This window comes from Hyla sarda, chromosome 10 (assembly GCF_029499605.1).
Source record: "Hyla sarda isolate aHylSar1 chromosome 10, aHylSar1.hap1, whole genome shotgun sequence".
Lineage (NCBI taxonomy): Eukaryota > Metazoa > Chordata > Amphibia > Anura > Hylidae > Hyla > Hyla sarda.
In genome coordinates this window covers 17,156,332-17,169,974 of record NC_079198.1, presented here as the reverse complement: position 1 = coordinate 17,169,974, position 13,643 = coordinate 17,156,332, and the positions used below count along the sequence as shown (strand labels likewise).

Genomic DNA, 13,643 nt, shown 5'->3' with positions numbered 1-13,643 from the left:
CACATTCAAATGCACCCGGCGTTCGTTTAGAGCGTTGGGTGCTGTGCCGGCGGCTCGTGATGTCACGCCCCTCCGATAGACTTGCATTGAGGGGGAGTGGCTGTGACATCATGAGCAGGCGTGACCGTGACGCCACGAGCCTCCACCCCGCATCGCCAGTCATCCGGCATGAAGTGAAGTTCACTCCATGCACCGGTTGTCTGTGGTGCCGCAGCCAAGACCACGGGGGTCCCCAGCGGTGGGACCCCCATGATCAGACATCTTATCCCCTATCCTTTAGATAGGGGATAAGATGTCTAGGGGCAGAGTACCCCTTTAAGGGAACACGCTGAAATAAGAGTCTTTTGGCAAATGGCAAACCCAGCTCTGCTATAGCTATGGATTTATATATCTGTTCTGATGATTTGATGTTCACTGTATGTTTATTTAGTCAGAGTAGAACCTGTATCCGGGAACCATTAGGGTCTGTATACTGATGAGGAACACCATTTGTGTGTCCAGCCATGTATATATAATACGGTGCTTGGGCCATCTGCACATTGCGTCACTAAACCATCACTGAGTATAAGCCTTTATACATAAAATCCGCCACGGACTCGACATCCTGCCTTTAGATTTCTCCCTTCCTTTCATCACGAAAGCTTTCAACCAGACACACCACCTGGTTCCATCTGTACTTCTCTATCAGCGCGATGTATAGAGCGCAAAACTACAGGTTGTGTCATAAGGCAGACAAGTGCAGGCTGACCGGAGCCAAGGCTGCGCAATCTGTTACTGCACCTATAGAGCACCCGGTCAACCACAGCACTATTCTAATATTTATATACATACACATGCAGCAGAGCCGAGCATGGGACAAGTTATTGTGATGTGTTATCTGTGGTTTTATATAGGACTGCCGGTCCTTGATGCATTTGCTGAGTTTGTTCAGTTATTACAAACCACAAAAAAATAAGGGCCAGGGAAAAACGCTGCTGTCAGCCTTTTAAAATCTTAAGTAAGACAGGTTTGCATGCAGAAATTCTGCAAGTGTATAAAACAGTACCAGAAAAGTGGACTGTATACCTTGTGGGAGATTAGCTCCATAGAGCAAGGCTAATCATGGCAAATAGTAGTTGGAGACAGGGAAACACAGCCTTCATACTCAAGCAAAAAAAAAAACACAACATAAATCCTGCTCGTCCAGCACTGACTGTACAGAAAACTTCCCTGTCTATACAGGTGGCTTACTACTAGCCACCCAACACAACCATCTATAAATGTGTTAGGCATCGTTCACATCAGTGTTTGTGCTACATTCACTGAATCTGTTGGAATAGTGGAATTTGAGTAAAGAAAAATTGATACAGATCGTTATTTTTCTCCGCTCAAATCCAGCATATCCTGTTCATCGTTCAGCTCCTTTTTTTCTGTAACCATGCTCCCGAATGGGGCTCCGACACATGTGAATTTAGCCTTACTCACACAGGTTATAATGTCCCCTTTTTAGGCTGAAAAACTCCGGATTTAAACTCTCAATAGTGGTGCAGGTTACCCACAGCCTGTCCAGTGATACCCAGTGATGAGCTGTTTTCAGCACCTATGCTGATCTGGGCTCTATGCTGATCTGGTCTAGTCTAGCCCAAGAAGAGGATGAAAACCCCATTTACCAAACCTGCCTTTTATCCCATAAAATCCAGGCCCAATAACAAGACCTACCCAACCCTAGCAAGCTAATTCTCACCAGTGATTTAGCTAAGTGGTTAAAATATTTAATGACTGGTGGGGACCAACTCTTTCACAGACACATACACACATAGACAAACACACCACTGACACACACACACACACACACACACCACTAACATGCACAAACACCACTGACACACACACATAGACAAACACACCACTGACACACATACACCACTAACATGCACAAACACCACTGACATACACACATAGACAAACACACCACTGACACCCACACACATACCACTACTGACACACACACACCACTAACATGCACAAACACCACTGACACACACACACACCACTAACATGCACAAACACCCCTGACACACACACACACCACTAACATGCACAAACACCACTGACACACACACATAGACAAACACACCACTGACACACACACACCACTAACATGCACAAACACCACTGACATACACACATAGACAAACACACCACTGACACCCACACACACATACCACTACTGACACACACACACACCACTAACATGCACAAACACCACTGACACACACACACACACCACTAACATGCACAAACACCCCTGACACACACACACACATACCACTAACATGCACAAACACCCCTGACACACACACACCACTAACATGCACAAACACCACTGACATATACATTCACACACATAGACAAACACACCACTGACACCCACACACACATACCACTACTGACACACACACCACTAACATGCACAAACACCACTGACACACACACATAGACAAACACACCACTGACACCCCCACACACATACCACTACTGACACACACACCACTAACATGCAGAAACACCACTGACACACCCACTACTCACACATACACTCCACTGACACACACCAATCATCACTTTTAAGATCTCTTCTTGCTGTCAGTAAGGTCACAAGAGTGTCATCTATTAGTCTATACCAGTGGTCTCCAACCTGCGGACTTCCAGATGTTGCAAAACTACAACTCCCAGCATGCTGGGAGTTGTAGTTTTGCAACATCTGGAGGTCCGCAGGTTGGAAACCACTGGTCTATACAGGGGCATTGCTGAAAAATTATATATATATAATATATACTGTGTAGCATACCTTTTTTTTTATTTTTATATGAGAACAGTAGAATTTTTCAAAGCCATCCGTCAGAGGTATGGGATGGAAGATCTTGTTGAGCTATATCTCGGACAGAAGGCTCAAATGACATGTAACAGAGCCTAAGGCTACGTTCACATCATGACTGTGATGTCTGCTTAGAGTGCCAAGTGTGTCCACAGGGCTCTATTAGTCCTATGAGGGGAAAAAGAGACTGTCCTTTTGGTTGCTGTTTGGCCAGTAAATGTCAGAATACTGAAAAAAAAAAAACACAATATCCAGTAGAAAATTGTCTGCATGTCGAATTATGCCGCACATTCTCCTGTGTTGATATGATTCTGGTTCTGCTTTCTGTGGTATCCCAGCACCAAAGGCTTTCCTGTGGCTTCGGACTTCCTCAGGCAGACCTGCGGCACAGGTGTTGGGACCACTGAGGGACTTATTGTTGTGTCTATTATGTCCCAGCACTTTCCCAAAAGTTAATATATTTTCATAATTATCATGTTTCTATCTATGTTATTTATATGTGTTATTGTTAGTGTGAGGTGTGTGGAGAGGCTCTAAGGGAAGACCCAGAACAAATTCATCTTATCTGGTGAGTCTGCAAGGGTCACCCGCACGGTGGAAGTTCATGCCCTGGCGGAGCAAGCTAAATGACCTTGACAAAACCCTAGCTACCAGGATCAATCTTCAATTCTCCCAAGTCAGTATCAATCTATTGGGCGAAAGCACAAGTCCCAGCAAGGCAAAAGGGCTTCCAAGGGGTTACGCTGCATCCTCTCATTCTGCACCAGACTGTATGTGTAATACCATCTGCACCCAGCTTAGTAAAGACAGTTACCTGACGTCGGTATGTCCCTTTACTTCCAGTGTCTGGCCCAGGAGAAGTTGTCTCCAACCTCAGACCATGTATAGGCTAATGGTGCCCTGGCGTCACGAAGTGATAAGGTATTTCCTTACACCACACGTGGCACCACATCTCACTTTCCCTCTGATCTGGGTGTTTTATCCAAACAGTGTAATTGGGAGGGTGGGGGTCATTATGGAGACCCATTTTGTAGTATAGTAAGTATTGAAATATTTTTCTTACTTTCAGATCGTAACCAAGCAATGAAAATGGACATACACGACCCCCAAAATACCCATGATGTCACCCCACACTAGTATTGATCTGCTGACTAGGAAGTGAGATGTGAGATATAGCGTAAATACATGAAGAGCAATTGTGGTAGATGAGCCCCTCTAAACATGGAGGACATATCATCAATGGAGGCAATGGAGGACACAATAGCAAAGACAGAAAAGTACCAGACAGTGAAAGGTGAGTTACCAGAATGAGACCGGATGAGATTGACAGATGCTCCAGATGTCTCTTTAGTCCACTCTTAGACAATGATATGAGAATGGAACACAAGGGAATGAAGAGAGAACAGAAGATCACAAGGTGAGAAATGTATTGGTCATTGTGCAACATGTTTTGCAATGACCAAAATACCACTGACCTTTAGCACGGTGGTCTTCCTCCTTGGGACACTTCCCCCCTTCCCACCATTTGCGTTTCAGTATCTCCAAGCGATTATTTTCTTGAAGTTGGAGGATTGCAAGAGTGATCTCATCTCTGTATGGAGATTCTAGGCAGAACACAAAGTCATACGCAGGTTACATTTTCCATCATTGTCTATATGAATGCAATAACAAGAATTATTGAGTGGGATCATAAAAGGGGTGGTTTGGAACTATCTGTAGGGAATAAAAAAAATGGAGAGACCGATACTGGCGCCTGGTGTATTACCCTTGGAGACGGGAGCATTAGTGATCCTGAATTAAACAGGAACCATATATATGGCCGCTCACCTTGAAGTGGATAAAACAAGCATATCACCCCAGTGATAATGGGGTACTGCAAAGGTGGAGTTGCTGCCGGGCCTTCTGGGTAGCAAGAGTAGTAGTGGTACTATCCTGGATGAGTTGTAGAGAAGAAAGAAGAATACCCTTGGTAGATGGCGCTGCGGCTCTTTCAGACAAATGGAGTAAGACCAAAGCTTAGTTTAAGGTCCACAGCGGAACCAAATTTTATTTGGTAAAATAAATATAATAATAAAACATGCGATGACGCGTTTCGGGAGGGGCCCTCCCTTCCTCAGATCAGAGGAAGGGAGGGCTCCTCCAGAAACGCGTCTTCGCATGTTTTATTATTTTATTTATTTTACCAAATAAAATTTGGTTCCGCTGTGGACCTTAAACTAAGCTTTGGTCTTACTCCATTTGTCTGAAAGAGCCGCAGCACCATCTACCAAGGGTATTCTTCTTTCTTCTCTGGTTTGGAACTAGACTTCATCCAAAGAAAGTGCCACACCTATCCTCATGTTGTGTGTAGTATTGCAGCTCAGACCCATTCACTTAAAGGGGTACTCCACTGATCAGCGTTCAGAACTAAATGTTCTGAATGCTGTGTTCGCGCTGTGGGGGTCAGTCACGCCCCACGCCCGCTCAATGCAAGTCAATGGGAGGGGGTGTGACAGCCATCATGCCCCTCCCATAGACTTGCATTGAGGGGACATGGTCATGACATCACAAGGGGTTGGGCCGACCCTCGCAGTGTGAAAACAGCATTCAGAACATGTAGTTCCAAACGCTGGCCAGTGGAGTATCCCTTTAAATGGGCCAATGCCATAATAATACAATCATATCCTTATGGGTTGGCTTCCTGTTAGACCTCCTCATGATTTGCTGTCAGTAGCCCCTCTAACACCAGACATTAGTAATGCATAATGTATGTGATAAGTTATTGGAGAAAAGAACTCTCTCCATACATCTAGTTGATTCCTTCTAGCTGGATGATGTCACCCTGAAATGTGGCAAACAACAGATTTAAACATGTTCTCAAGTGCACCACACCAGAAATGACCCAACATGTGCAATGTTGGAGGGTATTAAGTATCATTTGGGCTGGCCTAAAACTACGTGTCTGTCCCACTGCCGAATGTGGGACCTACCAACATGATGAGGAGACCTCAAATTACAAAGGCCACAAGGTCGCAACGAGAACAAAACCCCTGCATCCAGTTGGCTGTCAACAAGAAGGTGCTTAGAGCAATAAAGGGCAGCAAGCTTCATGGGCCCAATAAGGGAAGGGAACAGGGCTAGAATTGAGCAATTGTGGAGGTGAAGGTAAGAAAGTGTTTGCACTGGTTGCTGTTCAGTGGGGGAAGGTAAATGCTTGTGGGGGAGGGACTTATTGCATTATTTGGTTTGGCACCTTAACATTTTTAGCCATACCTATGTTTGTTGTAAAGCAAAAAATAATTTGGATAATTCTGGATAAGTGTAACAGGATACTAGCCATTGTTTATTGGTTAAAGGTGCCCATACACCTTATACTAAAGTCAGCTTGTGGCTGGCAGGTTTGACCAGCTCTCTGAGGTGTATGGCAGCCTTGCGGCTCTTCACCGACAGATGATGTCAGTGGAGAAGGGGTAGAGTGTAATGGATTTTTGTCACCTGACCATTTTGTTCTTGGAGGGATGAGCCGGCCCTAGAACTGTCTGGAGTCATGGGCCAAGGCGTACAAAAGAGTCTACACTGAACCCACGCGACACCCATTTAGACTTCATAGTATATATATTTCATGATATACAGGTGCAATGTGAGAAGACAGTTGCTTCAATGGGTTAAGACTGCTGCTGGAAAGAATGTTTCACAGTGTCATGAACCTTAACATGTACAAAGACAGAGATCAGTGAATCAACCCAGTCCAATAGATCTGCCAATAACTGGTCAATGGAATACAATGGCCAAGTAAGTCAGATGAATTAACCAGCTATTTATGATTCAGCTTTGATTTACTAATTTCTAGTTATCTCTACCAGGCTTGAATTGAGCATCCAGTGTACCAAAAGATCATCCAATGGGCCCAGAAGAAAACACTATTTAGAGGTGACTTTGTAGGCAATCACCTGTCACTTGAGTCTACTTCTTATCACATTTCTCACAAATAACCTACTAGACCATATTGATTATACCAATTGAGACTACAAGGTGACTAAAAGGGGGCAAACACGTGTTCTGTGGAGATGAAAGGTGGACCCTCAGAACCATCTTATCTGGAAGTCCAAGGAAACCCGATTTAATGCTGTTCCTATGGCACATGGCATCATGGAGCACATTCTATAACTTGGCACGTTTAGCTGTAATCTTATTGTTTTCTGAAATTCTGCAAAAAACATAGATCTCAATGTATCAAATGATACGACATGCTGTTTCCTGTTTTTGAAGCCTTTTATGCAATAATTACATTAACCACTTTCACAACAAGTCCCTCTATTAAGAAGTCTTCCTTCCACAAAGTAAATTCCAGGCTATTGGCATTCAATGCAATGTACTACCACCTGCTTCTATTATACTTCTGTGCTGTGGGCTTGGTCTACTCTCCGCAGCTTCCCTGCTTGTGCTATTAATTACTGTATTAGTTGGGGACATCGATGCGCCATCAACCCAGATGGTCGAAAAAGTTCCCAGTGAGGGTGGCCATCTGCCAGAAAGCAATTAAATCAAACAGTTTGGAAAGAACAGAGAAAAGAATTAATAAGCATTGGTAATAGACAATAACAAAGTACCCCTTACGTTCCCAAAGTGGAAGAACAAAACATCTTCGGCTTGAAAAAAGTTTTCAGTTTCTGGCTTTTTCTCTACTTTAAAAGTCAACAGAGTTGATCTATCTGCTTCTGTTGAGTCATAAAAAAAAGATCCATTCCATAGTCATCGTAAATTAATAGACTACGAACTTTCAAAGATCCTGAGATTGTATTGAAGATCTTGAAGAATCGGTAAAACTCAAAGCTCTTCAGGGGTCATCAAAGCTCTTCAGGGATTGTTACAGCTCTTGGGAGGTCATTGAAGCTCTTGAGGGTTTGATGAAGCTGTTGGGGGGGTCATCAAAGCTCTTCAGGATTTGTTAAAGCTCTTGGGGGTTATTGAAGCTCTTCAGGGTTTGTTAAAGCGCTTGGGGGGTCATCGAAGCTCTTGTGGGTTTGTTACAGCTCTTGGGAGGTCATCGAAGCTTTTGAGGGTTTGAAGAAGCTCTTATTATGTCTAGGTGTCTCTGGGTGAGAACCAAATTGGTTGTCATTACTTCTCCCATGAGTTGTCAGTCAAGTTATCAAGACTCTTGAATGGCAAAATATATGAAACTATAGCAGTGATATCAGCTAAAGGCATTTTCATAAGGCCTATCAGGGCAGGTGGGCATCTGGAAGGTTGGGCCTCCTTCTTGAACCTACCCTGTACTGGCCTAAGAGAACATCTCTCACTCAGGATGGGTTCATAGATGTCTGGCAATAGATGTCTCCCGCATGGAAATACCAGATCAAAAACATTCTATGTAGTGTCTTTTAATACTACAAGTTGGCAGGTGCCTCAAAGTCCAACATGTTGCCCTAGTTCAGCCTATGAAGTGCCAGAAGGTATTCCAAGTGGAACATGTCTAGCTTGTTATATCTAACGTTCCCATCCAGGGTGGATCAAGGAAATCCCTTAGTAATAATCAGAGAAGTAGCATGAAGCTCCTGGGTCCCAATGCAAAATTTCTAATAGGGTCCCTATCTACCATGTGCCGTTTATAAGACAGTGTGGCCCATGGGCCCCACCAGGCTAGAAGGCTTAAATGCACACACTAGATTACCTCTTCCTCTGCTCCTAGTCATTCTTCCTCCCACAGTCACGCCGCTGCCTATCTCCACAGGTCCCAATGGGTTAAAGCTTTCCTGAATGTTTCAATAAAGGTGTCCCTTGTATGCAGATTTGTTACAATGTATGACCACTCTTGACTTCTCTCTGCCTATAACCTAGCTTGCTTGACTTCAAACTTGTACTGCCTGACCTGCCTGTTTTCCAGTCTCTGACCACACTAGTCCACTGCCAGCCCACAACCTGTGGCTCAAGTTGTCTCATCCTGTCCTCTTATTTTTTTGAAGCACTCGTAGAGGGAGGAAACTTCCAGTCCCCAGCAGGGAAGACCAAATCCTCATAGGAGAGGGTTAAAGGGTGAAAAACCTGGATGTTCTCTCTGGAGTAACCGAAAGCCAAACCAGTTCATTATAGAGAGACACGTCCAGCTTAACCAACAGAGCCCAGCCACTGCATGGAGAGTACAGGATAGCACCCAGGAACAGCAGACAAAGGCCGACAATTCCAGCGTGGCAAGGTTTCATAAAATCTGGACGCATTTCAGCTGCAACGCACCTGAAACGCTTCACTTCCTGCTCTACTATGTCATTTGGTCTATCAGTTTTGGAATAAACTTGCCAGATTTTATGCAATATTGCCACGCTGAAACCAAATTGGCACAGTGGGTCCACATCTGTCCTGGTTATGACTTTGCTATTAAAATATGTTGATCAAAAGAATTAAAGGGGTTATCCACCATATGGTGACTTACCTGCTAGACATGCTTAGGAAGGATCCGTGCTTGTCTTGGGACTAAATGGCTGTGTTGTGAGTCCACCTCAACGCTGCTTTCTTTTTGTTAACTTTTCTCCCTCCTACACAGCAGATACCCCACCCATTGAAGCACAGCTGGGACAATTCCCTGCAGCCCATTGGAGAATGATCCCCCCCCCCTCCACACAGCGGTCTCTCCACCCATTGAAGCAGACAGGCTCCCTTTCAACACCTGCACTGCAACCTGAGAAAACCTGAGACAACACTCATTTTGTATACTGCTAAAAATGAACATCGGGTCAAAGATCGAAAAAGTGTGAGCCCATCATCAAACACAGGTACAGACACTATATTAGAAATTACACAAACTTTACAGCCCTTGTAGCATAGTTAAATAATTTTTAAAAAATCCCAGAGTACCCCTTTAAATGTTAGTTCTGGTTAAAAAAAAAAAATTCTTATTGAAACAGATAATTCACCAGTCAGGCCTGAAGTCACACAATCTCCTCCACCAGAGGGAGCTCAAGCTCTTCACACAAAGGCCGGTGTTACATTGCAGCAACTAGATTATTGTGTGTCGCCTCTCCTCTTGGCAGCCGGCGTTCCTATCACAAGGGTGGCAGGGTGGTGATTTGATTGAAAAGCCTGCCAAGCTGCGAAGAATAGCACTAGACGAAACGCACGGGTCATTTATCACCACCAAACTTGGGAAATTTAATGCACAGGCCCAGAGTAAAGAAAATCAGCAGAGCATAGAGCGGGGTCTGAAGGGAACCATATTTCTGCACAGTGCGAGTCCAGGTGCATGGTGGTTATGCAGTGTCACGGTGCATTATGGGAGTGCAGCATTTCTGAAAAAGGGGATACTATGCTAGTGCGATCAGATTTCGGAGGCATCACTATAGTGTCTTTATTAGACCAATGGTATCTGAGCACAGCAGACAACCTTGGTCAGATCCGCTTTTTGGAACTTTTTGTGCCCATGGCAGATGAAGAAGAAGCTCAACCCCCCACCCTCCCTTCTTTACTAAATGCAATGCAGCAGTCGACTCCCGCGGGTTAATGCAAATTGTGACTAGATCAGACAGATGTACATCAAAATTAGAGAGAATGTCTCAGGAATAATTTAGACATTAACCCTGAGGAATTGCTTGATTTAAGCTATTGACAACACAGATGTAGCCAATGCTCAAAATGGGTCTACTGCTTAACCCTTAGCATGCCACAGCGTGGGCTCTACTGCTCTACAGTACAATGTAATGCATCCACAATCCATCCAATTCAATGAAACATGAAATCTGGAAGAAAGGAATATCTACTTAGATGGGGTTTCCCGATGAAAACGATGTATATTATCTGCAAAGTCAGTGAATCGTCCTCGATTATAGGTGCAATCTCAAGGTAGATAGGATAATGCCCTGTGCACTACCTTCTATTGGCATCTTCCTATTTTGTACTTTTTAATGCCGGAATTATACAGAACACAAGTAACCATACAGTGCACAAATGACACTTGTCTGAAAACGTTTCACACTCCGGTACCAAGGCCTTCAGAACCTGTGGCGCTCCATTCATGATGGTGATGCACCTAAAGCCAGTCCTATGTGTAATTCCCATTAAGGGACCCACGTAGTTGTAACTGTCAATGGGCATAATGGTGGGTGTAGATGGTGACACAACGTAACTGGGTATCGATTAGTGGGTGACACATTGTAAAACAGCAATAGGTGTGGCCTCACTGTGGTACCCAACAGGTTTGGTTTTGGGCTAAGCTCCGGAGCTTAGGGTTTAACCCTTCATCCCACTCTAAGGTGTGAAAGCTGAAATTACATGCTAAAGGGTACCAGGTCACTTTTCAAGAGTGTTCCTATATGGTTACTGTGCTGTGTTATCAAACCAGTTCCACTTTAGGCCATGCCAGGCAGAGGAGACTTAGTACCCTATAGGTCTTCACTATTTATCCTGCTCCAGCATATGGAAACTGGACTTCTTCTGCTAAAGGGCAACAGGTCAGTCCACAAGTGTGGTCCTGGTGTAGTGCCGAGCTCATTCCATTAGATGGTACCAGTACATGGCACTGGGAGATTAGACCAGTAGGTGTGGTCAGCAGGCCAATTCAAGCACAGGAGTGTCAGCATGGTACACTACAAATGTTTAAGGCCCAGGAGAGCAGAGTATGGGCCACATGGGATGAGCCCCTCTGCCCGATGCTGTATATAGTAAGTTATTTATTACTATCATGGTATACTTACATTGGTGCTGAGATTTTCATTGCAGGGCCGGCTGTTGCTGGGCAGAATAGAGCTGGATGCTGATTGGTGGAGCTGGTACAGGCGGGAAGATTTGAAGGGGATATAAGTCGGGTCAGTGTGTGGTGTTGGACCAGTTGTTAAAGACCTGTGAGGAAGAAACCACAGCCCCATCCCCCCCTCCACCCCCTTTTTGTGTCACGGTCGTTTGAGGAAGTCACCGTTGGGTGGACAATTTAGTACTAGTTATGAGGATTTATCAATCGGGGGTCACCCAGAGTTCTGGGTGGACAGGTAATGTTTTGTGGAGAGATGGTGAGATATTTATCTCAGTGGATATTGGTTTAAGTTTTTATATTTATTGTTTATTTATTAAATATTTATTATTATTTATTTATTTATTTATTTATTTATTACATTTTATTATATTTATTCCTCAATAAAACGTCCGTGGCCTTTTATGCAGCTATGGAGTCAGTGTGTTATTTATATTAATGAGTGGGTCATAATGGGGCGAGGGGGGTCTCTATCCCATGGGTACAAGTGAAGTCAGTAAAGGACAAGAAGGTAGAGGCAGGCGGCAACATTTTTGAGTCGACAATTCGGGTTGGCAACAGAAGAGATGGTGCAGTATAGGGGAGACCAGGTGGAGACAGAAGCCAGGAGACCGATATGGGTCAATACACAGGGAAAGTTGGGGACGCACAAAAACGTTGAGGTACTAAGGAGACGGTGGAGCCGGCTTAAATAAGTACTGCAAAACTGTGGTAGAAAAAGGACAGATTTTGGGTACACAGCGCTGTCACACAGGTTAAGGCTAAATTCCCAATGCCGTTGTGCTCCGTCTCCATCCGAGTCTGTTTGGCCCTTTTTTTTGCGTCGAACGGCCCAAACGGATCCCTTTGACTTGAATGGGGTCTGTCAGGGATCTGGTAGTTTACCAGGCTTTAGGGGAGAAAAAAATAGTGCATGTGCTATTTTTTTTCCTCCGCTAAACTCCCTTTGTTTTGACAGAATTGGCAACGGAGCTCCATATAGCGGAGCCTGACGGCAATGTGAACCAATTTGCATGAAAACCTTCTGGGGACTGAACCAATACAAGGTAATTTATGTAATCAAATACTGAATAGATGGGGAGGCGCAATTACTTCTGTACACTTATAACCGAGCAAGCCAAGCAGAAACCTGGACCCTTGGGATCAACAAAATAGGCTAATAAAGAGGCAATGATCGCGCTCAAAGTTGCATGGAATCCAGAACTCAATTGAAAAATATAATATTTACAGTATAGTAAAAATATACTATTTATTAAAAAAGATCAATTTGTATAGTAACATACCCTAGTGAGCCACAGGGCCCTTGTGACTCATCATAGGCTACAAAATATATACAGATGAATATAAAAGATTAAAATGACCACCTTATATTTGTACAGTACAACCTCTGTCTGCTGCCCATTAAAATCATGTAATCCGTACAGAACCTTGTGCAAAAATATGTCTATAGAAACTCAAGAACAGCGTCAAACAAATAGTGTTCGCATCCTCTGAATACAATGTTCATATAAGGGGAGATTTATCAAAACCCGTCCAGAGGAAAAGCTGCTGAGTTGCCCATAGCAACCAATCAGATCGCTTCTTTCATTTTTGAAAAGGCCTCTGAAAAATGAAAGCAGTGATCTGATTGGTTGCTATGGGCAACTCAGCAACTTTTCCTCTGGACGGGTTTTGATAAATCTCCTTCATAGTCCGTATGACACGTTAAGAAGCAGAATTGTATATCAGATAATCCACACATTCTGTGCATTAAAACGGACGTGGTCACAGCAGGAGTTAATGCTGCGGATCCAATTGTGCCACAAATACCACAAAGCCAGAAGGTCTCAAAGTCACCATAAATAAAAACACATCCTGATAAATAATAGCAATGTCTAGATCATGAGGCAATATAATTGCCGCTGCTGAAGAAAGGACCTAAGGGTGTTCCTGAAACGTGTCCGGCATTTGTATTCTATGCCGACCACCGTTCTGCTGCCCTACAGACTGTCTTACAGGAGATCTAAGTTATAAATCGTCGAGGGTCCGAGCGCTGGGCCCCCCCGGGATCTCCTGGACGGGGCCCACAGC

The 13,643-nt window shown here is 44.1% G+C and overlaps 1 protein-coding gene and 1 long non-coding RNA gene across 11 annotated transcripts in view; one reads left to right on the top strand and one right to left on the bottom strand.

Annotated features, from left to right (window-relative positions):
- GRIK5 (glutamate ionotropic receptor kainate type subunit 5) overlaps positions 1 to 13,643 on the bottom strand; it is a 354,857-nt gene that overhangs the window by 5,237 nt on the left and 335,977 nt on the right. For all 4 annotated transcript variants that reach the window (XM_056542912.1, XM_056542911.1, XM_056542909.1 and 1 more), the window contains one exon: positions 4,333 to 4,461. In XM_056542912.1, the coding sequence (XP_056398887.1) occupies positions 4,333 to 4,461 (129 nt within the window). The remainder of the gene's footprint in view (positions 1 to 4,332; positions 4,462 to 13,643) is intronic.
- LOC130293805 (uncharacterized) overlaps positions 1 to 13,643 on the top strand; it is a 54,049-nt gene that overhangs the window by 36,464 nt on the left and 3,942 nt on the right. For 2 of the 7 annotated variants that reach the window (XR_008848299.1, XR_008848295.1), the window contains 3 exons: positions 3,701 to 3,778; positions 3,927 to 4,151; positions 9,381 to 10,245. This is a non-coding gene — a long non-coding RNA (uncharacterized LOC130293805). Of the gene's footprint in view, positions 1 to 3,700; positions 4,152 to 9,380; positions 10,246 to 11,545; positions 11,845 to 13,643 lie in introns of those variants that run through there. The other 5 variants (XR_008848298.1, XR_008848294.1, XR_008848300.1 and 2 more) reach the window with 4 other exon arrangements.